The sequence below is a fragment of the Ranitomeya variabilis genome, chromosome 2 (assembly GCF_051348905.1).
Source record: "Ranitomeya variabilis isolate aRanVar5 chromosome 2, aRanVar5.hap1, whole genome shotgun sequence".
Taxonomy (NCBI): domain Eukaryota; kingdom Metazoa; phylum Chordata; class Amphibia; order Anura; family Dendrobatidae; genus Ranitomeya; species Ranitomeya variabilis.
This window is the reverse complement of record NC_135233.1, coordinates 1,078,452,049-1,078,478,549: the sequence shown is the minus strand read 5'-3', so window position 1 is coordinate 1,078,478,549 and position 26,501 is coordinate 1,078,452,049. Positions and strand designations below refer to the sequence as shown.

General features: G+C 45.9%; 1 protein-coding gene across 1 annotated transcript in view; it reads left to right on the top strand.

The window, feature by feature from the left end:
• The window catches only part of LOC143808709 (cytochrome P450 2K4-like), a 137,667-nt gene extending 113,988 nt beyond the window's left edge, over positions 1–23,679 (top strand). The window contains exons 8-10 of the mRNA XM_077291640.1: positions 19,660–19,841; positions 22,870–23,011; positions 23,298–23,679. Coding sequence (XP_077147755.1) covers positions 19,660–19,841; positions 22,870–23,011; positions 23,298–23,476 — 503 coding nt within the window. The 3' untranslated portion in view covers positions 23,477–23,679. The remainder of the gene's footprint in view (positions 1–19,659; positions 19,842–22,869; positions 23,012–23,297) is intronic.
• The last annotated feature ends 2,822 nt before the right edge of the window (positions 23,680–26,501 follow it).

The following is a 26,501-nucleotide window of genomic DNA, read 5'->3' as shown; positions in this document are numbered from 1 at the left end:
AGAAGTCAGTGGGCCACACAAATTCTATGCTGGGGGACTACAGCCGAGGTATGCAGAGAGAAATGCTTTAGGAGAGCGAGGTGTAGGCGTGCATGCCGCCAGACACGGAGTCCACCGCTAGAGACTAACGTTTTGAGTATACTGCAAAATAAATTCTTCTGTTCCAGCATCCTAAGTTGAGTGGTAATTTTATGTTGACATTGCAGGAGACAGACTTAAGAAGTAGGCCCAATGTAATGTAATGCCCAATTCCCCATTTTGGGGTCCTGTTTTTACAAAATGAAATAGTGCCTTCACAGCCCCTGTGCCCAAAAATCGCTGGCCTATAACAGTACTGACCACGTGCACCCTGGTCATGTCATCGAAGATTGCAGATTGCAGGAAACAGAGTTAAGAATTAAAGCCAATGTAGTGGTGTGGGTCTCTGCGACTTCTAATGCAGTGCATGATCTGCCAAACAATTCTCCAATGGGGGTACCTTTTTTAAAAATACACTAGTGCCATCGCATGCCCCTAGCCCAAACTTCAATGGCCTATAACAGTACTGAACACGTTCACCCTGGTCATCTAGAGGCAGGTACTTTTTAGATTGCAGGAGACCAAGTTAAAAATGTCATGGAATGTCATGCTCAATTCTCCAATGTGGGGACCATTTTTAAAAAAATAAAAGAGGGTCATCACAGCCCTCTTGCCCAAAATGCACCGTACAGAGCACAATAACCCTGGCAATCTAGTGGCAGTTAAAGGATTCATTGCAGGTGACAGAATGAAGAAGTAGGCCCAATGTAATGTAATGCCCAATTGCCCAATGTGGGGTCCTGTTTTTACAAAATGAAATAGTGCCTTCACAGCTCCCGTGCCAAAAATTCACCGGCCCATAACAGTACTGAGCACATGCACCCAGGTCATATCGTCGGAGATAAGAAAGAGACAGCGCAGGAGTCAGAGTTAAGAATTAGGGCTAATGTAGTGGTGTGGTTCTCCAAGACTTTTAATGCAGTGCCTTTTTTAAAAATACACTAGTGCTATCGCATGCCCCTAGCCCAAACATCAACGGCCTATAACAGTAATGAGCACGTTCACCCTGGTGATATACTGGCAGGTACAGGACAGATTGCAGGAGACCGAGTTAAGAAGTAGGTGCAAAGAAATGTCATGACTAGTGTTGAGCGATACCTTCCGATATTTGAAAGTACCGGTATCGGATTGGATCGGCCGATATCCCAAAAATATCGGATATCGCCGATACCAATACCCGATACCAATACAAGTCAATGGGACACAAATATCGGAAGTGATCCTGGATGGTTCCCAGGGTCTGAAGGAGAGGAAACTCTCCTTCAGGCCCTGGGATCCATATTCATGTAAAAAATAAAGAATAAAAATAAAAAATATGGATATACTCACCCTCGGACGGCCCCTGGCTGTCACCGCTGCAAATGTCTGCCTCCGTTCCTAAGAATGCAGAGTGAAGGACCTTTGATGACGTCGCAGCTTGTGATTGGTCGCGTGACCGCTCACGCGACCAATCACAAGCCGTGACGTCATCGCAGGTCCTACACTCACTGCATTCTTAGGAACGGAGGCAGACGCTTGCACCGCTGAGGTCCAAGGTCCGTCGGAAGGGTGAGTATATCCATATTTTTTATTTTTATTCTTTATTGTTTAAATGAATATGGATCCCAGGGCCTAAAGGAGAGTCTCCTCTCCCCCAGGCCCTGGGAACCATACGCACCGCACACGCTTGGGAACTTATAGGAGCTTCCGATTCTGATTTCCAATATCACAAAAATATCGGAACTCGGTATCGGAATTCCGATACAGCGAATATCGGCCAATACCCGATATTTGCAGTATCGGAATGCTCAACACTAGTCATGACCAATTCCCCAATGTTTTGTGCTTTTTTTCAAAAATAAGAGTGCCATCACAGCACCCTTGGCCAAAATGCACCGTACAGACCACGTTCACCCTGGTGCTATAGTGGTTCTGGATGAGGAGGATGAAGAGGAGGAGGATAAAGAGGAGGAGAAAGACAATCAGACCAAATCTGGAAGCGTATACCCATGTGTGGTTGTGAAGAGGTGCATGAGAATACACCTCCCCAAAACAGAGAATGTATTTGAAGTTATGTTTCGCTTGTTTTACTTGGTGGTGTTCAGAAGCCTTTCCCAATCCAGGCCTTGTTCATTTTGATAAGAGTCAGCCTGTCAGCATTTTCAGTTGACAGGCGGATGCGCTTATCTGTTATAATTCCACCAGCAGCACTAAAAACCCGCTCTGACAGAATGCTAGCAGAAGGGCATGCCAGGACCTCCAAGGTGTAGAGAGCCTATTCATGCCACGTGTCCAGCTTGGATACCCAATAATTAAAAGGCACAGAGGAATCACGGAGGACGTTTGTACAATCTGCAAGGTACTCCCTCACCATCTTCCCAAACATTGCAGTTCTTGTGACAGCACCCTGTTATTATCCTAGTGGGAGAGGATCTCTGGTATTCCGGCTAAGTCCGCAAAAACATAGAACCAGCTCTAGGGAGTGGGAAACTGGGCTGACCGCATACCTGATCCTAACACACAACTAGCAGTAGCCGGTGAACGTGCCTACGTTGTTCCTAGACGTCTCGAACCAGCCGGAGAACTGACTACCCCTAAAGCGAAAATAAGACCTCACTTGCCTCTAGGGAAATTAACCCCAAAGATATAGAAAGCCCCCAACAAATAATAACGGTGAGGTAAGAGGAAAACACAAACGTAGAGATGAACTAGATTCAGCAAAGTGAGGCCCACTAATATAGATAGGCAGAAAATAGAAAGTGAACTATGCGGTCAGCAGAAAACCGTACAAAAACATCCACGCTGAATATTCAAGAACCCCCGCACCGACTAACGGTGTGGGGGGAAATATCAGCCCCCTAGAGCTACCAGCAAGCTAGAAAATCACATCTTGGGCAAGCTGGACAGAAAACACTGATAATGCAAATGATCCAAAGTATGCAAACAGAACTTAGCTTTTCTTGCTTGAGACAGATGGCAAGGAATCAGGAGGAGACCAATTTGGACTGAATACATCGATACCAGGCACAAGACTGAGTTTCCAGGAAAGCTAAATAGGAAAACACCCACAGCTTAACAAAACCACTGAGTCCAAGCCTGAGGAAAGACAAGACTCATACCATACCGCTTGTGACCACTAGAGGGAGCCCAGAAACATAGTTCACAACAGTACCCCCCCCTTGAGGAGGGGTCACCGAACTCTCACCAAGACCCCCAGGGCGATCAGGATGAGCAGCGTGAAAGGCACGAACCAAATCGGCCGCATGAACATCAGAGGCAACAACCCAAGAATTATCCTCCTGACCATAGCCCTTCCACTTAACCAGATACTGAAGCCTCCGTCTAGAGATACGAGAATCCAAGATCTTCTCCACCACGTACTCCAACTCGCCCTCAACCAACACCGGAGCAGGAGGCTCAACAGCAGGAACCACAGGCACCACGTACCGCCGTAACAAAGACCTATGGAACACATTATGAATGGCAAACGACACCGGAAGGTCCAAACGAAAAGACACCGGGTTAAGGACTTCCAAAATCTTATAAGGACCGATAAAGCGAGGCTTGAACTTAGGAGAGGAGACCTTCAGAGGAACATACCGAGAAGACAACCAAACCAAATCCCCAACACGAAGTCGGGGACCCACACCGCGGCGGCGGTTGGCAAAACGCTGAGCCTAATCCTGTGACAATTTCAAATTGTCCACCACATGGTTCCAAATCCGCTGCAACCTATCCACCACGGAATCCACCCCAGGACAGTCAGAAGGCTCAACCTAACCCGAGGAAAAACGAGGATGAAAACCAGAATTGCAGAAAAAGGGGGAAACCAAGGTAGCAGAACTAGCCCGATTATTAAGGGCAAACTCGGCCAGTGGCAAAAAGGTCACCCAATCATCCTGATCGGCAGAAACAAAACATCTTAAATATGTTTCCAACGTCTGATTAGCTCGCTCGGTTTGGCCATTAGTCTGAGGATGAAAGGCCGACGAAAAAGACAAATCAATGCCCATCTTAGCACAAAAGGATCGCCAGAATCTGGACACAAACTGGAATCCTCTGTCAGACACGATATTCTCAGGAATGCCATGCAAACGAACCACATTCTGAAAGAACAAAGGAACCAAATCGGAGGAGGAAGGCAGCTTAGGCAAGGGCACCAAATGGACCATCTTGGAAAAACAATCACACACCACCCAGACGACAGACATTCCCTGAGATACTGGAAGATCTGAAATGAAATCCATGGAAATGTGCGACCAAGGTCTCTTCGGGATAGGCAAGGGCAAAAGCAACCCGCTGGCACGAGAACAGCAAGGCTTAGCCCGAGCACAAATCCCACAGGACTGCACAAAGGAACGCACATCCCGTGACAAGGAAGGCCACCAAAAGGACCTAGCCACCAAATCTCTGGTACCAAAAATCCCAGGATGCCCCGCCAACACCGAAGAATGAACCTCGGAAATAACTCTGCTGGTCCATCTATCAGGGACAAACAGTCTCTCTGGTGGGCAATGATCAGGTTTATCAGCCTGAAATTTCTGCAGCACTCGTCGCAAATCTGTGGAAATGGCAGACAAAATAACTCCCTCTCTGAGAATACCAGCCGCCTCTGAGACTCCCGGAGAGTCAGGCACAAAACTCCTAGAAAGAGCATCAGCCTTCACGTTCTTCGAACCAGGCAGGTACGAGACCACAAAGTCAAAATGGGAGAAAAACAACGACCAACGAGCCTGTCTAGGATTCAGGCGCTTGGCAGACTCGAGATACATCAGATTCTTGTGATCAGTCAAGACCACCACACGATGCTTAGCTCCCTCGAGCCAATGTCGCCACTCCTCAAATGCCCACTTCATAGCCAACAACTCCCGATTACCGACATCATAGTTCCGCTCAGCAGGCAAAAATTTCCTTGAAAAAAAAGCACATGGCTTCATCACAGAGCCATCAGAGCTTCTCTGCGACAAAACAGCCCCTGCACCAATCTCAGAAGCATCAACTTCAACCTGGAAGGGAAGTGAGACATCTGGCTGGCACAAGACTGGCGCTGAAGTAAACCGGCGCTTCAGCTCCCGAAAGGCTTCCACGGCTGCAGGAGACCAATTAGTAACATCAGAACCTTTCTTGGTCATATCCGTCAAAGGTTTAACTACGCTAGAAAAATTAGCGATAAAACGACGGTAAAAATTAGCAAAGCCCAAGAATTTCTGAAGACTTTTAACAGACGTGGGCTGAGTCCAGTCATGAATGGCTCGGACCTTGACTGGGTCCATCTCCACCGTAGAAAGGGAAAAAATAAAACCCAAAAAGGAAACCTTCTGTACTCCAAAGAGACATTTTGAGCCCTTCACAAATAAAGCATTATCACGCAGAACCTGAAACACCATCCTGACCTGCTTCACATGGGAATCCCAATCATTAGAAAAAAACAGAATATCATCCAGATAAACAATCATAAATTTATCCAGATACTTCCGGAAGATGTCATGCATGAAGGACTGAAACACAGAAGGAGCATTAGAAAGTCCAAAAGGCATCACCAAGTACTCAAAATGGCCTTCGGGCGTATTAAATGCTGTTTTCCATTCATCTCCCTGCTTATTACGCACAAGGTTATACGCACCACGAAGATCTATCTTGGTGAACCAACTGGCACCCTTAATCCGAGCAAACAAATCAGACAATAATGGCAAAGGATACTGAAATTTGACCGTGATTTTATTTAGACGACGATAATCTATACAAGGTCTCAAAGACCCGTCATTCTTGGCAACAAAAAAAAATCCTGCACCAAGAGGGGAAGAGGATGGGCGAATATGACCCATCTCCAAAGACTCCTTTATATAACTCCGCATCGCGGCATGCTCTGGCACAGATAAATTAAAGAGTCGTCCCTTAGGAAATTTACTACCAGGAATCAAATCTATAGCACAGTCACAATCCATATGAAGGGGCAGGGCACTGGACCTGGGCTCATTAAATACATCCTGATAGTCTGACAAAAACTCAGGGATCTCAGAAGGAGTAGAAGAAGCAATAGACACCAACGGAGAATCGCCATGAATCCCCTGACAACCCCAACTAGACACAGTCATAGCTTTCCAATCTAAAACTGGATTATGGGCCTGTAACCATGGCAGACCCAAAACGACAACATCATGCATTTTATGCAGTACAAGAAAACAAATCACCTCCTGATGTACAGGAGTCATGCACATGGTCACTTGCGTCCAATACTGAGGTTTATTCTCTGCCAATGGCGTAGCATCAATTCCTCTAAGAGGAATAGGAATTTCCAAAGGCTCCAGGACAAAACCACAGCGCCTGGCAAACGACAAGTCCATCAGACTCAGGGCAGCACCAGAATCCACAAAAGCCATAACTGAGTAAGAAGATAATGAACAAATTAAAGTCACAGACAAAATAAATTTAGGCTGCAAAATACCAATGGCGACAGGATTAACGACTATTTTTAAGCGTTTAGAGCATGCTGAGATAACATTTGTAGAATCACCACAGTAAAAACACAACCCATTTTGACGTCTATGATTTTGCCGTTCGGCTCTGGTCTGAATTCTGTCACATTGCATAGAGTCAGGTGTCTGTTCAGACAGCACCGCCAGAGGATTAGCAGATTTGCGCTCCCGCAAACGCCGATCAATCTGAATGGCCAGAGCCATAGAATCACTCAGACTTGTAGGAATGGGAAAACCCACCATCACATTCTTAATGGCCTCAGAAAGACCATCTCTGAAATTTGGGGCCAGGGCACACTCATTCCATTGAGTAAGCACGGACCATTTCCGAAATTTTTGACAATACACCTCAGCTTCATCCTGACCCTGAGAGATAGCCAGCAACGCCTTTTCTGCCTGATTTTCAAGATTAGGCTCCTCATAAAGCAATCCAAGCGCCAGAAAAAACGCATCTACATTCACCAATGCAGGATCTCCTGGCGCCAGTGAGAAGGCCCAATCTTGAGGGTCACCACGTAAGAAGGAGATAAGAATTTTAACTTGCTGAGTAGAATCACCAGAGGAACGAGGTCTCAAAGACAGAAACAATTTACAATTATTCCTAAAATTCGAAAACTTAGATCTATCTCCAAAGAATAGCTCAGGAATAGGTATCTTTGGCTCAGACATAGGACTACGAATAACAAAATCCTGAATGCCTTGCACCCTTGCAGCAAGCTGATCCACACTAGTAATCAGAGTCTGAACATCCATGTTTGCAGCAGATCTCCAAGCCACTCAGAGAATAAGGGAAAAAAAAAAATACTCAGAACTTCTTTTTAATCCCGCTTCTGCAATGCATTAAATATTTCCTTTTGGCCTGGTATACTGTTATGATCCTAGTGGGAGAGGATCTCTGGTATTCCGGCTAAGTCCGCAAAAACATAGAACCAGCTCTAGGGAGTGGGAAACTGGGCTGACCGCATACCTGATCCTAACACACAACTAGCAGTAGCCGGTGAACGTGCCTACGTTGTTCCTAGACGTCTCGAACCAGCCGGAGAACTGACTACCCCTAAAGCGAAAATAAGACCTCACTTGCCTCTAGGGAAATTAACCCCAAAGATATAGAAAGCCCCCAACAAATAATAACGGTGAGGTAAGAGGAAAACACAAACGTAGAGATGAACTAGATTCAGCAAAGTGAGGCCCACTAATATAGATAGGCAGAAAATAGAAAGTGAACTATGCGGTCAGCAGAAAACCGTACAAAAACATCCACGCTGAATATTCAAGAACCCACGCACCGACTAACGGTGTGGGGGGAGAATATCAGCCCCCTAGAGCTACCAGCAAGCTAGAAAATCACATCTTGGGCAAGCTGGACAAAAAACATTGATAATGCAAATGATCCAAAGTATGCAAACAGAACTTAGCTTTTCTTGCTTGAGACAGATGGCAAGGAATCAAGAGGAGACCAATTTGGACTGAATACATCGATACCAGGCACAAGACTGAGTTTCCAGGAAAGCTAAATAGGAAAACACCCACAGCTTAACAAAACAGCTGAGTCCAAGCCTGAGGAAAGACAAGACTCATACCATACCGCTTGTGACCACTAGAGGGAGCCCAGAAACATAGTTCACAACAGCACCCCTTGCCTCTGTGCCGCCACGATGGGAGGGTCTGAGAAAACTGTCCCTGAACTTGGCCATTGTTCTCCTGCCTGAGCTGGATTATACTTCTGTCTCTCCCTCTTGGAGTCATTGGCTGCACGAAAAAACCTGCTGCAGCCAGCGTTGTCACATGGGAATTTTCTAAGTAATTCTGCTACTAAGGCCCTGTGGTACGGCAACATTTTTGTACACCTCTCTGCCTCAGGCAGAAGAGATTGAAAGTTCTCCTTGTAGCGTGGGTCTAGAAGTGTCACCAACCAGTAATGAGTGTCACCCAAAATTTTTATAATCCGAGGATCACATGAAATGCAGCAAAACATAAAGTCAGCCATGCATGCCAGACTGCTAACAGGCAAGACTTCTGTGTCCTCACCAACAGGATGACTGACCATGCTGTCCTCCTCCTCATCCTTATGCTCCTCAGGCAATCCCCGCTGAACAGATGCTAATACAGATGTTTTTGTAGTACCGTCTATAGCACATGAAAGTAGCTCCTGTTCTTCCTCCTCCTCCTCATTGCCTACCAATACAAGTTGAGAAGACATGAGGCTGGGCTGAGTGTAATCCCCCTGTATGTTTCCTTGCTCCATATCCTCGTGCTCTGCCTGCAATGTATCCTCTTTGACTGTGAGCAGAGTTTTTCAGAATGCAGAGAAGCTGGATGGTGATGCTAATTATGGCATCATCGCCGCTCATCATCTTGGTGCAGTCCTCAAAGTTTTGGAAGATGTTACATATGTCTGACATCCATGTTAACTCCTGAGGTCTTATGTGTGGAGTCTGACCTGAAATTTGACGGCTTTGTTGATGTTGATAGTCAACAACTACCCTCTTCTGCCCACAAATCCTTTCCAATATATGCAGCATTGAGTTCCAGCACGTGGGGACATCACACAACAGTGGGTTAGCCTGAAGCTGAAACCGCTGCTGTAGAACGGCAAGGGCGGCTGAAGCTGTAGCTGACTTTCTAAAATGGGCAGAAAGATGGCGTACTAGTAGATCAGGCAGCTCCAGGTAGCGGGCCATTGTCACACATGACCATGCCAGGCTGTAGGTTCAGTGGTGTCATCCAAACATCTGAATGCTCTTTCAGCGCTGTCCACAACTCTTCTGCATTGTGCGGTTTGTCACCCAATGTGCCACCATTTAGTGTCTGCCATTAACCTAACATTATACTAGCGCCATGGTCTGGTTAGTAATGGCGGACAAACAGCAACTACAGCGGTACATCCAGCAGCTGGAGGGCAGGTTGGTGGCTCTCTAGCATGCCTGAGAGGTTCTCAGGTTAGAGCAAGTCATGTAGGGGATCCGTGAACCAGTGTGTGATACACCTGGTGCTACTGGCTGCACCTTTTCTCTCCAAGAGGGATGAAGTGGGGTTTAATATTTCCCTTCTGTCGGACAGGGCATTGAAGTGGGCTACGCCGCTGTGGGAGAGTGACGATCATGTGGTGCTTAGTAGAGTTGAGCGACTTTTACTTTTTTAGGATCGAGTCGGGTTTTGCGAAACCCGATTTTGTCAAAAGTCGGGTCGGGTGAAATCGGCCGATTATTGCGAAAAGTCAGGGATCCGACTGAAACACGAAACCCAATGCAAGTCAATGGGGAAGCAAAGTCGGCAGTGAGTGGAGGACAGGAAAACACCTACAGTGCCCATTTTAATGCTAAAAACATCAATTCTTGTTACTTAAGCTTGTCAATCTTAATTTGCCTTATAATAATAGTTAGGCATTGAAAATTGGGGTCATTTGGCTAAAGTTGTGGGGGGGTAGGGCTGGCTCAAGTTTTCCGTGGGCCCAGGAAACGCAGACTACGTCTCGGCGGTGGAGCAGGGAGAGGTAAGTATTTTAACTTTGCAAGTGCTGCAAATTACTCGTACATACTCGTTCGCATTAGCACTGGCACAGGGACCCTCAAAGTATGGCAGTGTGTTGGACGGCAGGGGTGCCTCCCACCGGCAGGGACACTTTTGCGTACTATGAGGGGCCCTGTGCCAGTTACATCGCCAACAAGTATGCCCCCCACCTGATGAAGGAACCTGCACTTTCATCTGCACCTTCCTCTTTGTCCCCGTGTAAGGTGGTATAGTATGCGGGAAGGGGAACCTGCCTTTCAGCAGGGTCAGATTCTGGCTGTGTAGAGTGCAATGGAATTGTAGTGTTCTGGGTCAATGTACCAGCAGACTCATCGAGCAGTGGATGGGCAATGGGCAGGATGAGGAGCAAACACAGATATAAGCCCAAATAATAAAGAAGGCTAAATGCAGTTGAAATGTGGTAACAGGACTAAACAGGCGGCATTGCTTTGCTCAGTGGAGGACAACTGTAATGAGTGGCAGGCACAGTTAGTAGGGCCAAATAATAAAGTGGGCCAAATGCAGTTCAAAATTGGTAACAGGAGTAAACAGGCGGCACTGCTTTGTTCAGTGGAGAACAACAAGCAGCGGCAGACACCGTTAGTAGACCCAACCAAACAAGTAGGCCAAATGCAGTTTAATATTCGAAACAGGATGAAAATTGCGGCTCAGCTTTGTTCAGTAAAGGAGAAACACAAGCAGTGGCAGACACCGTTAGTAGGCCCAACCAAACAAGTAGGCCAAATGCAGTTTAATAACTGATATAGGCTGAAAATTGAAGCTCAGCTTTGTTCAGTGGAGGAGAACACCAAGCAGCGGCAGACACCGTTAGTAGGCCCAACCAAACAAGTAGGTCAAATGCAGTTAAATATCTGATATGAGCTGAAAGCCTGAAAATTGAAGCTCAGCTTTCTTCAGTGGAGGAGAAAAGCAAAGGAGCGGCAGACACCGTTAGTAGGCCCAACCAAATAAGTAGGCCAAATGCAGTTTAATATCTGATTTAGCCTGAAAATTTAAACTCAGCTTTGTTCAGTGGAGAGCACCAAGCAGCGGTAGACGCCGTTAGTAGGCCCAACCAAACAAGTAGGCCAAATGCAGTTAAAAATCTGATATAGGCTGAAAGCCTGAAAATTGAAGCTAAGGTTTGTTCAGTGGAGGAGAAAAGCAAGAAGCGGCAGACACCGTTAGTAGGCCCAACCAAGCAAGTAGGCCAAATGCAGTTTAATATCTGATATAGCCTGAAAATTGAAGCTCAGCTTTGTTCAGTGGAGGAGATCAACAAGCAGCGGCAGACATCGCTAGTAGGCCCAACCAAACAAGTAGGCTAAATGCAGTTAAATATCTGATATCACCTGAAAATTGAAACTCAGCTTTGTTCAGTGGAGGAGAACACCAAGCAGCAGCAGACACCGTTAGTAGGCCCAACCAAACAAGTAGGCCAAATGCAGTTTAATATCTGATATAGCCTGAAAATTGAAGCTCAGCTTTGCTCAGTGGAGGAGAACAACAAGCAACGGCAGTCACCGTTAGTAGGCCCAACCAAACAAGTAGGCCAAATGCAGTTAAATATCTAATATGGGCTGAAGGCCTGAAAATTGAAGCTCAACTTTGTTCAGTGGAGTCAGTATTGAACCAGCAGCACTGAACACTCTTTCTGATAGCACACTAGCAGCTGGGCAAGCGAGCTCCTGTAATGCATATTGTGCCAATTCAGGCCAGATGTCTTTTTTAGATGCCCAGTAATCAAAGGGGAATGACGTGTGAGGGAGAACATCGATAAGGGAGGAAAAATAGTTCGTAATTATACTGGACAAATGTTGTCTCCTGTCACTATGAATTGATGCAGCAGTACCTGTCATGTCTGTGGTCATTGCAAAATCACTCCACATCATGGTCATAAAACCCCCCTGTCCAACGCCACTTCTGATTTGTGCACCTCTAACACCTCTGCCATGTTGCCCCCTGCAGCTCGTGTGAGATCCATCACCGCTGCTGTGTGCTGGGAATGCCTGACTGTCTACAAGAGTTGCTTGTTTGGTAGCCAATATTTGTTCCAGGTTCTCATGTGGCATGATATTTTGTAATTTCCATTTGTAGCGTGGATCTAGGAGGCAGGCCAACCAGTAATCATCATCGGTCATCATTTTTATAATGCGGGGGTCCCTTTTTAGGATACGCAAGGCATAATCAGCCATGTGGGCCAATGTTCCAGTTGTCAATTCCCTGCTTGTGCTGGGCTGAGGAGCACTTTCTTGCTAATCAACATCACTTGTCTCCCGCAAAAACCCTGTACCTGACCTTGCAACGCCTCCAGTTTCTATTGCCCCATGAGAAGCATCCTCCCATAAATATTCACCCCCATCATCTTCCTCCTCCTCCTCTTCATCTGCCACCTCATCCAGAAGAGTTCCCTGAGCAGACAATGGCTGACTGTCATCAAGGCTTCCCTCATCCTCGGCTGTAGACGCCTGCTCCTTAATGTGCGTCAAACTTTGCATCAGCAGACACATTAGTGGGATGCTCATGCTTATGATGGCGTCATCTGCACTTACCAGCCATGTGCATTCCTCAAACCACTGAAGGACTTGATAGAGGTCTTGTAGCTTCGACCACTGCACACCTGACAACTCCATGTCTGCCATCCAACTGCCTGCCCGTGTATGTGTATCCTCCCACAAATGCATTACAGCATGCCTCTGTTCGCACAGCCTCTGAAGCATGTGCAGTGTGGAGTTCCACCTTGTTGCAACATCGATTATTAGGCAGTGCTGGGGAAGCGATCGCTGATGGTTCAGCATACGGCTAGAGTGTACGGGCGACCGGCGGATATGCGTGCAAAGTCTTCGCACCTTGAGGAGCAGAGCTGGTGACTCCGGATAACGTTTCAGGAAGCACTGCACCACCAGGTTCAAGGTGTGAGCCAGGCAAGGTATGTGTTTCAGTTCTGAAAGGGCTATGGCAGCCATAAAATTCCTTCCGTTATCACTGACTACCTTGCCTGCCTCAAGATGTACACTGCCCAGCCATGACTGAGTTTCTTGCTGCAAGTACTCGGCCAGTACTTCCACAGTGTGTCTGTTGTCACCCAAACACTTCATTTCCAACACAGCCTGCTTACCTTTTGCTGTTCCATAATGGGACACCTCGTGTGCCACATTGGCAGCTGCGGATGGAGTGGTAGGGCGACTGCGCTCTGTGGACGACCTTTTGCTTCTGGAGGAGGAGGAGGGGTGTTTCAATCGCATACTGCCAACTGTTTCCTAGACCGTGGGCTAGGCAGAACTATCCCACTATGGCTGTCCCTTGTGGACCCTGCATCTACCACATTAACCCAGTGTGCCATGATGGACACGTAACATCCCTGGCCATGCCTACTGGTCCATGCATCTGTTGTGAGGTTCACCTTTCTACTGACTGATTGCCTGAGTGCATGGACAATGCGGTCTGAGACATGCTGGTGTAGGGCTGGGATGGCTTTTCTCGCAAAAAGTGTACTGCATATGCCATCAGGGATTTGAAAGCTTCGCTTTCAGCCGACTGGTAGGGCATCCTCTCTAACGAGATTAGTCTAGCAATGTGGGCGTTCAAAACCTGTGTATGCGGATGAGAGGATGAGTACTTCCTTTTCCTAACGAGAGTCTCTTGTAGGGTGAGCTGGACTGGAGAGCTGCATATGGTGGAACAAGCGGGGGTGGTGGTGGACATGGCAGATTGAGAGAGGGTTGGTGATGGTATTCTTGATGTTGGCCAACATGCAGTGTTTCCTCCCAAGAACTTGGTGATTCCCTGACTGCCTTGGCCTTGCGACGATTCCTCCACATTTGCTGCAGGTGGTGTCCTAAACGGTGGGCTTACAGTGAGGGAAGCAATGTAGCATTGCTGACTACCTTCATTCTGAGCGGGTGCACCAACGTTACAGGACGATTGGTAATTAGTCCAGGCTTGCAAGTGCATGCTGGTTAAATGTTTACGCATGCACGTTGTATTTCAATTTAGGGGATTCTTCCCTCTGCTAAAGGTCTTTGAGCATTTCTAACAGATAACTTTGCACTGATCATTCGGATCATGGTGAAAAAATTGCCACACTGCACTCTTCCTACTATCGCATACCTTTTCAGGCATTGCACGCTGTGCTACTTTCAACGGATGGCCATACTGTCCTAAAACTGTTCTTGTTTTAGACACACGTTTTGGGCCTGATACAGGCCTGCCAGATGAAAGCTGTTGCGATGTTGATTCCTGCTGTGGATCATCCTCCTCAGATTCAGAGCTACTGCCAGAGGCACCCTGTTCCCCCAATGGCTGCCAATCTGGGACAACAACTGGGTCATCTATTATCTCCTCTTCAATGTCCTGTGCACCGTCCTCTGTGACACCGTGTAAGGTGCTATAGTGTTTGGGACGGGGCACCATGGTCTCATCAGGGTCAGATACTGGCTCAGTACACTGCGAGGGCAATATAGTGATCTGAGTCAATGAAACAGCATAATAATCTAGCTGTGGCTGTGCATCTGTGCACTCCATGTCCGATTCATCTTGTAATGGGCTGTTAACTATTTCCCTTTCTAACCCTGGTACGGTATGTGTAAAGATCTCCAAGGAGTAAACTGTAGCGTCGCCTGCTGCATCCTTCACTTTTGCTTTGGGTGAAGGACACAAGGAAGCGACTTGTTGCTGACCGGGAGCATCCACTGATGACTCGCTGCTTTTATATTTCGAACTTTCGGAAGAGGAGGCGAAAGAGCTAGAGGCTGAGTCAGCAATGAAAGCCAAACCTTGTTCCTGCTGCTCCGGCTTTAAAAGGGGTTTTCCTACTCCCAGATAAGGGAGCCTTCGAGGCCTTGTGTAGCTAGACGATGACGCTGTCTGAACAACTCGAGCCTTAGGTGCTATTTTGCTTTTCCCACTACCATCAGATGCTCCACCACCACCACCATCATTACCAGATGGCAATGACCGCCCACGGCCTCCTCCACCAGACTTCCTCATTTTTGGGAAAATGTAACCAAACTAACAACCATTATATGGTACTATAAAACAAGGTAGAAGGTGTATATAAACTTGTTGAGAATTTAAATCTTCCTTTTTTGTGTGGGAGACTGCTGCAAAAACCAGGCCCGCTGTATTAAACTACACAATGTAAGTGGCAGAACATGGCAGGCAGATATACGACAAACAGAACTGACTCAGATCCACTTAGGGGCAATTTAAATCTCCCTTCATTACGTGGGAGACTGCTGTTAAAAACCAGGCCCGCTGTATTATACTACACAATGTAAGTGGCAGAACTTGGCAGGCAGATATACGACAAACAGAACTGACGCAGGTCCACTTAGGGGCAATTTAAATCTCCCTTTACTATGTGGGAGACTGCTGGAAAAAACCAGGCCTGCTGTATTATACTACACAATGTAAGTGGCAGAATGTGGCAGGCAGATATATATATATAAAAGGGCCCATACTACAATAACAATCTCCCTACAATGATCTCAGGACAAGTATGGCAGCAATAAAAAGAACTGCTGCACACAAAAGTGTGGACAAATAAACAATAGAACTGTGTAGAAAGGAGCAACAGGATTTTTGCTTTAAAAAAGCAATTGGTTTGCACAGCGGCATACAAACAGAAATGCAGCTATCAGGGAGCCTTATAAGCTACAGAGCTGAAGCACAAACATCTAGCCTCCACTGTCCCTGCAAAGAAAAGGTGGTGTTGGACAGTGGAAATCGCTACAGCACAAGCGGTTTGGGGATTAATCCTCCCTCCCTAACTATATCCCTGCTTCTGACGAAGCTGCAGCAACCTCTCCCTATGCTCAGATCGGCAGAAGTAAGATGGCGGTCGGCGTGCACGCCCCTTTATAGCCCCTGTGATGCCGCAGAAAGCAAGCCAATCACTGTCATGCCCTTCTCTAAGATGGTGGGGACTGAGACCTATGTCATCATGCTGCCCACACTCTGCGTCCTCCTTCATTGGCTGAGAAATGGCACTAAAAGTGTCACATGAAACGCCACTTTGGTACGAAGACCGCCGACAGCATGGCCGATCCCACAGTGGTCGCAGGTCTTCTTGGGACCATGAGTCACCCATGATACGGTGCTCCAACTGCTGGAATTGACACAGGGCTCATCCATGGTCAGTCACTTTGCCGTCCACTTTCTGACTTTAGCATCTGAGCTGGAGTGGCAGGATAAAGTCCTCATCCCTGTCTTTTGGAGGGGGCTGGTGACCATGTGAAAGATGCTCTGGCCACTAGGGAGATTCCAGCCACATTGGAAGAGCTAATATCCGTATCCACTCGCATCGACCTTTGTTTCTCTGAGCGAAGGTTGCGGTGAGCCTAGTGTCGGCAGATGTTTCAGCTGGCTCCTAACTTCGCCAGACCTCTGGAATCCCCAGATCAGGCGTCTGAGCCTCAAGAGGCCATGGAGGTGTCACAAGTGGGATCTAAGTCCCGGATCGCTCATGCACTCATGATTTGGCATGTCTGCCGGCAGTCAGGACATTTTGCCTCCAGATGTCCTCAGTGGCAAGGAAAATGTCCCCGTCTAGTGGCTGTAGAAGGAGGCTCTCTAGACACAGTGGCGTTTTCTTCCAAATTGTCTTTCAAGGGGACACTTAGAATAGGCCCATCCACTCTCGGGGTGGAGGTTTGTGTGGATTCTGGGGCGGAGGGCAATTTCATGTCTGTGGCCTTTGCCCAAAGGCATGTAATACCAATACCTCTGGTGATGCTCACCAAGCCAGTCAACGTTCGAGTGGTAAATGGGTCGACACTACCCTCACAGATCACACACCAGACCATCCCACTCAATCTCACCATGTCTCCAGCTGATCAGGAGATAATCTCCCTGTTGAGGCAATTTCTCAGTATATCAAGGAGAATATGGAAAGAGGATTCATTAGGAAGTCAGCGTCACCAGCAGGAGCTCATTTCTTCTTCGTGCAGAAGAAGAGTGGGAAATTACATCCATACACTGACTACAGGGGTCTTAATGCTATTACCATAAAAAGTATCATCTGCCTATAATCTCTGAACTCTTTGATCGGTTGCGAGGAGCAAGGGTACTTACAAAATTACATCTGCTGGGCGCCTATAACTTGATACGCATCCGTGAGGGGGACGAGTGGAAAAACGACATTTAACACCATGGACGGCCACTATGAATACTTTGTGAACGATATCTTCTGGGATATGCTATACACCTCGGTCATAGTCTATCTGGATTAACCAGCATTAGTCAGCAGCGAGCAGAAGCTCCTGGGACTAAGTCCTGCTTTTCTACATCTGAGCATGCCCATGAGACGAACGCTATTGGTGGTCAGTGGTCACATGCTCAGATCCTCAAGCAGCTCAGATTGGACCATCAGCAAGATCTCGACAGGGTGAGGCTATAAAAGGATTGCAATGCCGTGCGCTAGTATATCCTATAATTGTGGTGTGTATGCAAGCATCTATGGCTCAGGTGAAAGCTCCTAAGCTTCCTATGAATTGGGTGATTGGAATCAGAGAGAGCGCCTAGTATTGGCATTGTCTGTACGCCACTGTGCACTCAGTCCACTCTCCACTGTAGCTAGCATCAGTTTGGCGTTTTTCTGTGTAACTAGTTAGCGTGTGTTAGTGGCGATCGCCAGTGCAGCTCTGGGCGCACCCCATGCGCTAAATATAATTAGCAGTTCTGTGAAGTAACAGGGCTCACTGCAGTACACACCGGGTGACGGTTAACCCGTGTGTGTTCGGTATTAAGTATCCGCCATTGCTGTGAAGCAGTTTACATCTCTGCATGGTGGACCCGGGGCTGCCAACACACCTTATTCCTATCTTTATATTTATGTGGTGCATTCTGTCAGCCCTAACAAGATGTCTGCTGGTATAATCAACTGACCATGTCCTTCAACAGTGGCTACAAAATTCACATCCTGTTAAGTCTTGTGCTCCCAACATTGCACAGGGGGAATCTCGAACCATGTCCTCTGTGGTCTCCCATTCTTCCCCTGCCACAGAGGAGCCTGCTCAGCAGAGACACTGGTCCCAGCATCTTGCTCAACCTGATGCTGTGCGTCTGTTTATCACTATCATTCCTGGTTCTGCTATTATAACCAACAGTGATCAGCAGCGAGCAGACATTCCTGGGACTAAGTCCTGCTTTTTCTCAACAAAGCATGCCCATGGGACGACCTCCCATTGGAGCTCGGGGGTTACATGCTCAGGTCCTGAAGCAGCCCTGATTGGATGACTGGGAAGGTCCCGGAAGGACGCCGCTATAAAAGGATCGCATGGCCGCTCAGCCATGCACTAGTATAAAACGTATACTGTGTGTGTGTGGATGAGTTTTTGATATCTGATGAAATCTCCTAATCAATCCCTCCTTAGCGTTGTTATATATGGTTTGGGTGTTGGAACTGACTAGCGCCAGTCTGTGCCATCCTGCACAAGGCATGATTGTACTGCGTCGTCTCAGCAGCATCTGCCAGTGTGGCCACATATGCATCTAGTGCGCGATCTGGTCCCTAGCTAGGACGGTTAGTGGCATCCATCAGAGCGGTGCTGCACACACTCAGTGCGCTAAATCTTTATTATTTAGGTTTCTCCCTGGCATTGCAGTTGCGGCTCCAAGCGCTAGTGGGTCTAGAGGGACTCTAACCCTGTGTCCTTGGGGCAGAGTCCTTTCACCTAACACTAGCATTCACTCAGTGGTGTTGCGGCCCTGTGAAGCAACAGGGTTCGCCTCCTTACTTACTGGGAGACGTTAACCCGTGTGTGTTCATATTATACTGCCGTATAGTCCGCCATTACCGAACAGCAGGTGTCATCTCTGCACAGTGGACCCCGGGCTGCGAACACACCATATTTCTTCCTTTATATTATTTGGTGCAATCTGCCAGCCCTAACACATCCCAATAGAAAAAATAATGATTACCGCTGGGGACTAGTGAAAGACATGGTCAAATGATGTGGCGTCACGTGGATCAAGAGTTATAGAAATTGCGCAGATGCTCAAGATGTCTGTGGTGATAGGAGAAAGTTTCCATAAAATTTAGAAATTCAACCCTAACATATGGGTAATGTACCAGATTATAGCATCTATAGGAAAGACCTTGAAGGTAAACTTAAATTGGTTATCAAAGAATAATGTATTAAAGGTGTTTCTGGGATTACAAATTGATTGCCTTAGAAAAGGACATCAATGTTTGAGTTGTGGGGGTCCCAGAGGTCTGTGACTTTGATAGAACCAATAGTCTATGGTGCTCGCTGGAGATTATGGTCTGTTCTATGCTAGACACAGTGATAGTCTCTTGATGTGGCTGCTCTTCGTGCTGCAGCTCAACCCCATTCAAGTAAAGAAGTCTCAAAGTTGTTTTTTGTCTACTGAAAAATTCCATGATTCCAAGGAGCTCGGTATGGGAAACAAGCTCTGCATTATCACAATTTCTTGAATATTGCTTGAATTTCAATAGATATTGCAAAATATATTGATGGTTTATTCTTAGCAGTTTGCAACTATTTTTTAAGATATATCAATCAACCCCCTAGAAATTATTTTTTGCTGCCTTCTATAAGTGTTTTAAGATAGAATATAATGTGTACTTATTTGTACATATCTGTTTTGACAGTAAAAGTGCAAAATGAAATTGAACGAGTCATCGGGTCGGCACAACCTCAGACAGAACACAGGAAACAAATGCCGTATACTGATGCCGTCATCCATGAAATCCTTAGGTTTGGGGATATTGCGCCGATTGTGTCGCATTCTACCTCTCAAGATGTCACTTTTCATGGCTATTTTATTCCAAAGGTAGTGCCACCATTTTTTTTTATTCTTTTGGACCATTACAAATTGAATGGTATTGTAATTTCAGACATAGACATGAGCTACATTACCTGAGCAAACATGGACGTAGAGAAAAGGATGTTGGAAAAGAGGAAGGTAATCTGTGAACAAAGCAGCAAAGTCCAGAGGATAAAAGACTAATAAGATTATACAGGTAGAAAGCAGATCCATTACTGGATGGTGACACACAGTAGACTAGAGAATGAGAACTCAACTTCGAGAACTAGACACAAGACTTAAGTAATACCGTATATACTCGAGTATAAGCTGAGATTTTCAGCCCAAATTTTTGGGCTGAAAGTGCCCCCTCGGCTTATACTCGAGTCACGGTCTGTGGCAGGGTCGGCGGGTGAGGGGGAGAGGGCGCTGAGGCATACTTACCTGCTTCCGGGGCTCCTGGCGCTGTCCCTGCAGTCCCACGGTCTCCGGGTGCCGCAGCTCTTCCCCTGTTCAGCGGTCACGTGGGACCGCTCATTAGAGAAATGAATAGGCGGCTCCACCTCCCATAGGGGCGGAGCCGCCTATTCATTTCTCTAATGAAGCGGTGCCGGTGACCTCTGACAGAGGAAGAGGCTGCGGCACCGAAGACCAGCTGTCTGGGGGAAGGAGCGGGACGCCGGGAGCAGGTAAGTATCGCATATTTACCTGTCCACGTTCCACACGCCGGGCGCTGTCTCTCCGCACTGACTGTGCAGGTCAGAGGGCGCGATGACGCATATAGTGTGCGCGCCGCCCTCTGCCTGATCAGTCAGTGCAGGGAGACGCCGGGAAGATGGCGCCGAGGAGCTGCAAGCAAGAGAGGTGAGTATGTGTTTTATTATTTTTATTGCAGCAGCAGCACAGCTATGGGGCAATAATGGACGGTGCAGAGCACTATATGGCACAGCTATGGGGCAATAATGGTGCAGAGCACTATATGGCACAGCTATGGGGCAATAATGGTGCAGAGCACTATATGGCACAGCTATGGGGCAATAACGGTGCAGAGCACTATATATATGGCACAGCTATGGGGCAATGGTGCAGAGCACTATATATATGGCACAGCTATGGGGAAACGGTGCAGAGCACTATATGGCACAGCTATGGGGCAATAATGGTGCAGAGCACTATATGGCACAGCTATGGGGCAATAATGGTGCAGAGCACTATATGGCACAGCTATGGGGCAATAATGGTGCAGAGCACTATATGGCACAGCTATGGGGCAATAATGGTGCAGAGCACTGTATGGCACAGCTATGGGGCAATAATGGACGGTGCAGAGCACTATATGGCACAGCTATGGGGCAATAATGGTGCAGAGCACTGTATGGCACAGCTATGGGGCAATAATGGTGCAGAGCACTATATGGCACAGCTATGGGGCAATAATGGTGCAGAGCACTGTATGGCACAGCACTGTATGGCACAGCTATGGGGCAATAATGGTGCAGAGCACTGTATGGCACAGCTATGGGGCAATAATGGTGCAGAGCACTGTATGGCACAGCTATGGGGCAATAATGGACGGTGCAGAGCACTATATGGCACAGCTATGGGGCAATAATGGTGCAGAGCACTGTATGGCACAGCTATGGGGCAATAATGGACGGTGCGGAGCACTATATGGCACAGCTATGGGGCAATAATGGTGCAGAGCACTGTATGGCACAGCTATGGGGCAATAATGGTGCAGAGCACTATATGGCACAGCTATGGGGCAATAATGAACGGTGCAGAGCACTATATGGCACAGCTATGGGGCAATAATGGTGCAGAGCACTATATGGCACAGCTATGGGGCCATAATGAACGGTATGGAGCATCTATTTTTATTTTTGAAATTCACCAGTAGCTGCTGCATTTTCCACCCTAGGCTTATACTCGAGCCAATCAGTTTTCCCAGTTTTTTGTGGCAAAATTAGGGGGGTCGGCTTATACTCGGGTCGGCTTATACTCGAGTATATACGGTATGTCTTAAATGGGAAAGTAAAGAAGGAAATAAAGGTGAACAGGTGTTAGGTCATCAAGAAAATTCTCAAATGTGATAGGGTATAGTGTTGTAGCATCAGTTTATGAAGGCTATGGAACAGAAAGATTAAGTGGAAGCCAAACATTTACAAGATACAACTATGGCAGAGAGAAACATTAGGACATCATTAGGTAGACATAGGACTAAAAAGGAGAATGGTCTCAAGAGGTTGTACATTATCAATGAGATTATGTTTCACTGAAAGGACAGAAGCTAAATCACAAATCGCCTTTCTTAAGGTAAACCTTCCAATTCTTCTACAAAGCACATACACCACTCTTCTTTTTTGACTGTAAAAGTACAAATAAGCACCATAGCACATCTCAAGAAACAGGAGGTGGACAAAACTTTTCCTTTCTCCCAGCCCATGAAGTTAGAATGTATTCCCTTATAAAATCTAGAGATGATTACAACTGACTAGTGATGAGATCTGACAAAATTCTGCATCTCCGGCCTATTCGCTCATAGATGTGACTTTCAGGCAGACCTCTGAGGTTACTGTGCACCCTGCCGAAGTGGCATAAGTTGTGACATCATGGTCCATCACAATTTTACGACTCATAGTAACCTCCAAGGTTTGATCGCTGCCTGAAGTCCCATTCTAGAATGAAGAAACCGGGCATGTGACATGATGGTGGAGAGAGGAACCGCTGAGAACCGGATGCTGAGCAGCGAGGAAAGGGAAAAAGGTGAGCTTTAATATTAGTGAGGTTTTTTCAACTTTTGCTGGGCAGCTAGCTGGCATATTTACATGAAAATCTGTATTCTGGAGGCTATGAAATTATGTTAAATTATTGTATTATTAAATTACACTCAAATAAATGAGCTCATCTATAGAACTTATCCATTAAAGGATCCCCTTTAAATGGTACCTCCTAAATTAATTGCATTCCAATTTTTTAAATAGTATTGCTTTTGTGGGGGTTTTTACAACATGTGTATTCCTTACCATAAATTTTATGCAACCTTTTCTTTCAGGGAACATGCGTGATTGCTCTTTTCCATTCGGCTCTCAGAGATAAAGATTACTTTGAGAAACCATATGAGTTTTACCCAGAACATTTTCTTGACTCCAATGGAAATTTCAAGAAGAATGAGGCCTTCATAGCATTTTCAATAGGTATCGTTAATAATACATGGCTTATTCTTTGGAGGGATAAGATCAGTGCATTAATAATAGAATTATTACTAACAATACAATGCTTATTCCTTCAGAAAAAAAAAATCTCTTACAGCTACATTGACAAAAAATGAGCATGCCCTCAAGGCCAAAATTGGCCTAGTCTCCAAGTGGATAATGTTTCCATGGAACCAACTTTGAAGGAGATATTAGGAAAAACACAGATAAAAAGATCTTTGAATCTAATAACACCTTCATGTATTTATTATTTTGGTTTGCTTTACAGGGAAAAGAAGTTGTGCTGGAGAGACCTTGGCTAAAATGGAGATATTTCTCTTCTTTACGTCATTGCTGCAAAATTTCACATTCCATCCACCACCTGGAGCGAAACTGGACCTTACTCCTGCCCTGGGGGTTACAAATGCCCCACAACCTTATAAAATGTGTGCCGTGTCTCGCAGATAGACTATGATCACCTTCAATCCTAATGCAAAAGATACTTCACGTCATAGAAAAAAAATTATTGTAAATAATTCAACAATTTCGTCATCTATCAGGAAATTTTTGTATTGTAATAGTTTTAAATAAAATAACAATGAAAAATGAATGAATAATAATAAGAATAATAAAAACAATAATAATAAAATAAACTTTATACAATTTGTTTTAGTTTGGGTTCTATTTTTTTGTAGACATTGAGAAAACTCATCTAACAGGCCATGAGGAAAACATCCCAATACATTTGTTCCAAGCTTAAAGTTTTCAGTTAGATCTAGATATCTAGATCTACAGTTTGGTGGACTTTCTAATGTTTCAGGCACATCACAATGTGATCAAATCCAATGTGGTGTAATTAGAAAGTTCTGCTTCACATAGAAAATGAGTAAATGACCCACTTTTCACCCAATACAGTATTCTTTAGATCCAGAAAAAAGCTAAAGTCATGTCAAGGTATAACATCTAGGATGACTACACATATAATCAGAACATTAAGAATATGAATATTTGCATGTAATGATGCCGGATGACACTAGAAACAAGTAATGATCTTACAAGTGCTTCTTCCACCTTTCTGGTAATTAACTTCATTTATTCACATGTTTAATCTTGCTGTATTTTGACTGCCATGCTATGACGGTCTTAGGTAGGGGAGGAGGGCCTCAAACTGTCCCTGGAACAGGGATCTTTTGCTAGGTGAAGAGAATGGGGCATCAGACTGCGCTGCTCACCTGTCAGGATAATGTACCAGAGAAGACCAAGTAGATGTAATAGAGAATAGACTTTATTTCTGCGCATTTCGTGGTGGTCACACCACTTCCTCAGGACAGTCTATACACATACACATACAGGGTCTGTTATTTGTAGCAAAATAAGGCACATGGAGATGCCTCCTTTAAAAAAAAAATGCCACTCCCAGTGGGCGTAGAATCAGACTTGGTGCTCTTCATGGTAGAGAGGCCCGAGATTTTAACCTTACTATGCTCCTGATAATCCCTGGTCTTCCCTCAACCCAAGGAGCCTGGGACAGAAATTTAATGTAAACAGGACATAAAAGACAAAAGTAGGATAACAGAAAATCATCATCTATCATATAAAAGCACTAACCAACAATAATGAGAAGGATAGGGACATGGAGGAATAAACTAAACAGGATCAGGGACCAAGAGATAAACACACACTTACTACAGAAAACCACAGAACACCTCCACGATAAGGCAAATCTCGTTGCTGTGAACCTATCTAATGTAAATATGATGTGATATTTGTATACATTACATAGGCTTTATGACTGAGCACTCCACCCCTCAGCCTCAGGTGTTTTTAATTACAGGAGGATTCTACCTTCCCATATAAATGTAGATTTCAGTCTAAGAGAGGATCCAAAATAGATAGGTTCCCAAGAAAGATAATCAACCTATCGTGGCTTCCTGGCACACATGAACTGGCCAATTTATGTGCTAAATATTCTCAATTTTTCATATTTTCTAGTGCAGTAAGGCAGATCAAATTTCATATATTTCATGTTTGTATGCTATACCGCTACAGAGTGTTACTTTATGTGTTGGCCATAAATGAATTCGGATCCAAGTCTTCACATCCAAGTTGATTGAAATCCTAAATTTAATGGCCACAAATCTTAGCCCATATGAGACCTTAAAATAATTCAGGATTTCAGATAAGTCCCAAAAATAATTCAGACCCCAGATAGTGTCAAAATAGCAGAATTAATTTTGAATAGTCAAAAGATGAGTTGATCAACTTCCAATTTATGTGTCAAAGAACAGCTTGGGTTTTTATTTCACTTACATCAAACACATTGCTCCCTAATTCTGTCACGGGAAGCCGAGGTAGGCAAAAGCTAATAACCTGGGCCCCTGCGATTTCCCTCAGACTTGGGAAACCCTGACTGACCCTCTCCCAGTGTTTACACTGATGGTGTGCATGTCTGGGCCTCCATCCTCACCCTGTCTCCTGTTTCAACCCTAGGCTGAAACGACCACCCAACACCCAGTGAAGAGACCACACACCAATACCCACAGATAGCACAGACAAGGATAACGGAAAATATGCACCACGCCGCAGTCACACAGGAATACACTAAATGTGCACAGGGCAAAACAAATACAAATATAGGAAGGAGATAATATGACAAAGGAAAATACAACACCAGATACGATACTCCTTCTCCTAGACCACTACTCCAGACCGAGATGCACAAGACAGAAGCTATAATCGGCGACGCCCAATGTTCAGCAGAACTATTTAAAGGCAGTGGGCGTGACCCAGCTTCCAATCCTAGCACCAGCTAAATTAACCCCGGACTAGCTAGGTAAAATCTAGCCGACGCCACTGAGCACATAGTGGACAAAAGCGGAATTACCGCTCTCTGTCGAATGCCCTGGTATGAACAGCATCCGACATGACAGTACCCCGCCTTTTACGATGGACCCCAGGGCCCTCACGGCTTATAGGACCCAGCTTGTCCGGATGGCAGCGGTGAAACATACTGACCAGCCGATCCGCATGAATGTCCAATGCTGGTACCCAAGACCTCTCCTCAGGCCCATAACCACGTCAGTGTACCAAGTACTGTAAAGTGTGGCGCACTACACGAGAGTCAACCACCTTGGAGACTTCAAATTCCAAATTACCATCCACCAAGACTGGAGAAGGCAACGGTGTAGCGTCCACAAGACCCACCATCTTTTTTAGCAACGATCTGTGGAACACGTTGTGTATCTTATACACTGTAGGAAGCTCCAATCGGTAAGCTACTGGGTTAATGACGGCGGCGACCCTAAATGGACCAATAAACCTTGGTACGAGTGTTATAAGCGAAAAGCACAGATAGCACCCATGTATGAAAATCGCAAATGTGAATGAGTCTTTATATTTACCAGCCTCTGCGTTCATCTGTTATCAGCACTGCTCCAGTCCCGAGCCAACATCTTGTGATTGCAGATTCTGATTGACCGGAAGTCAGAGGTAA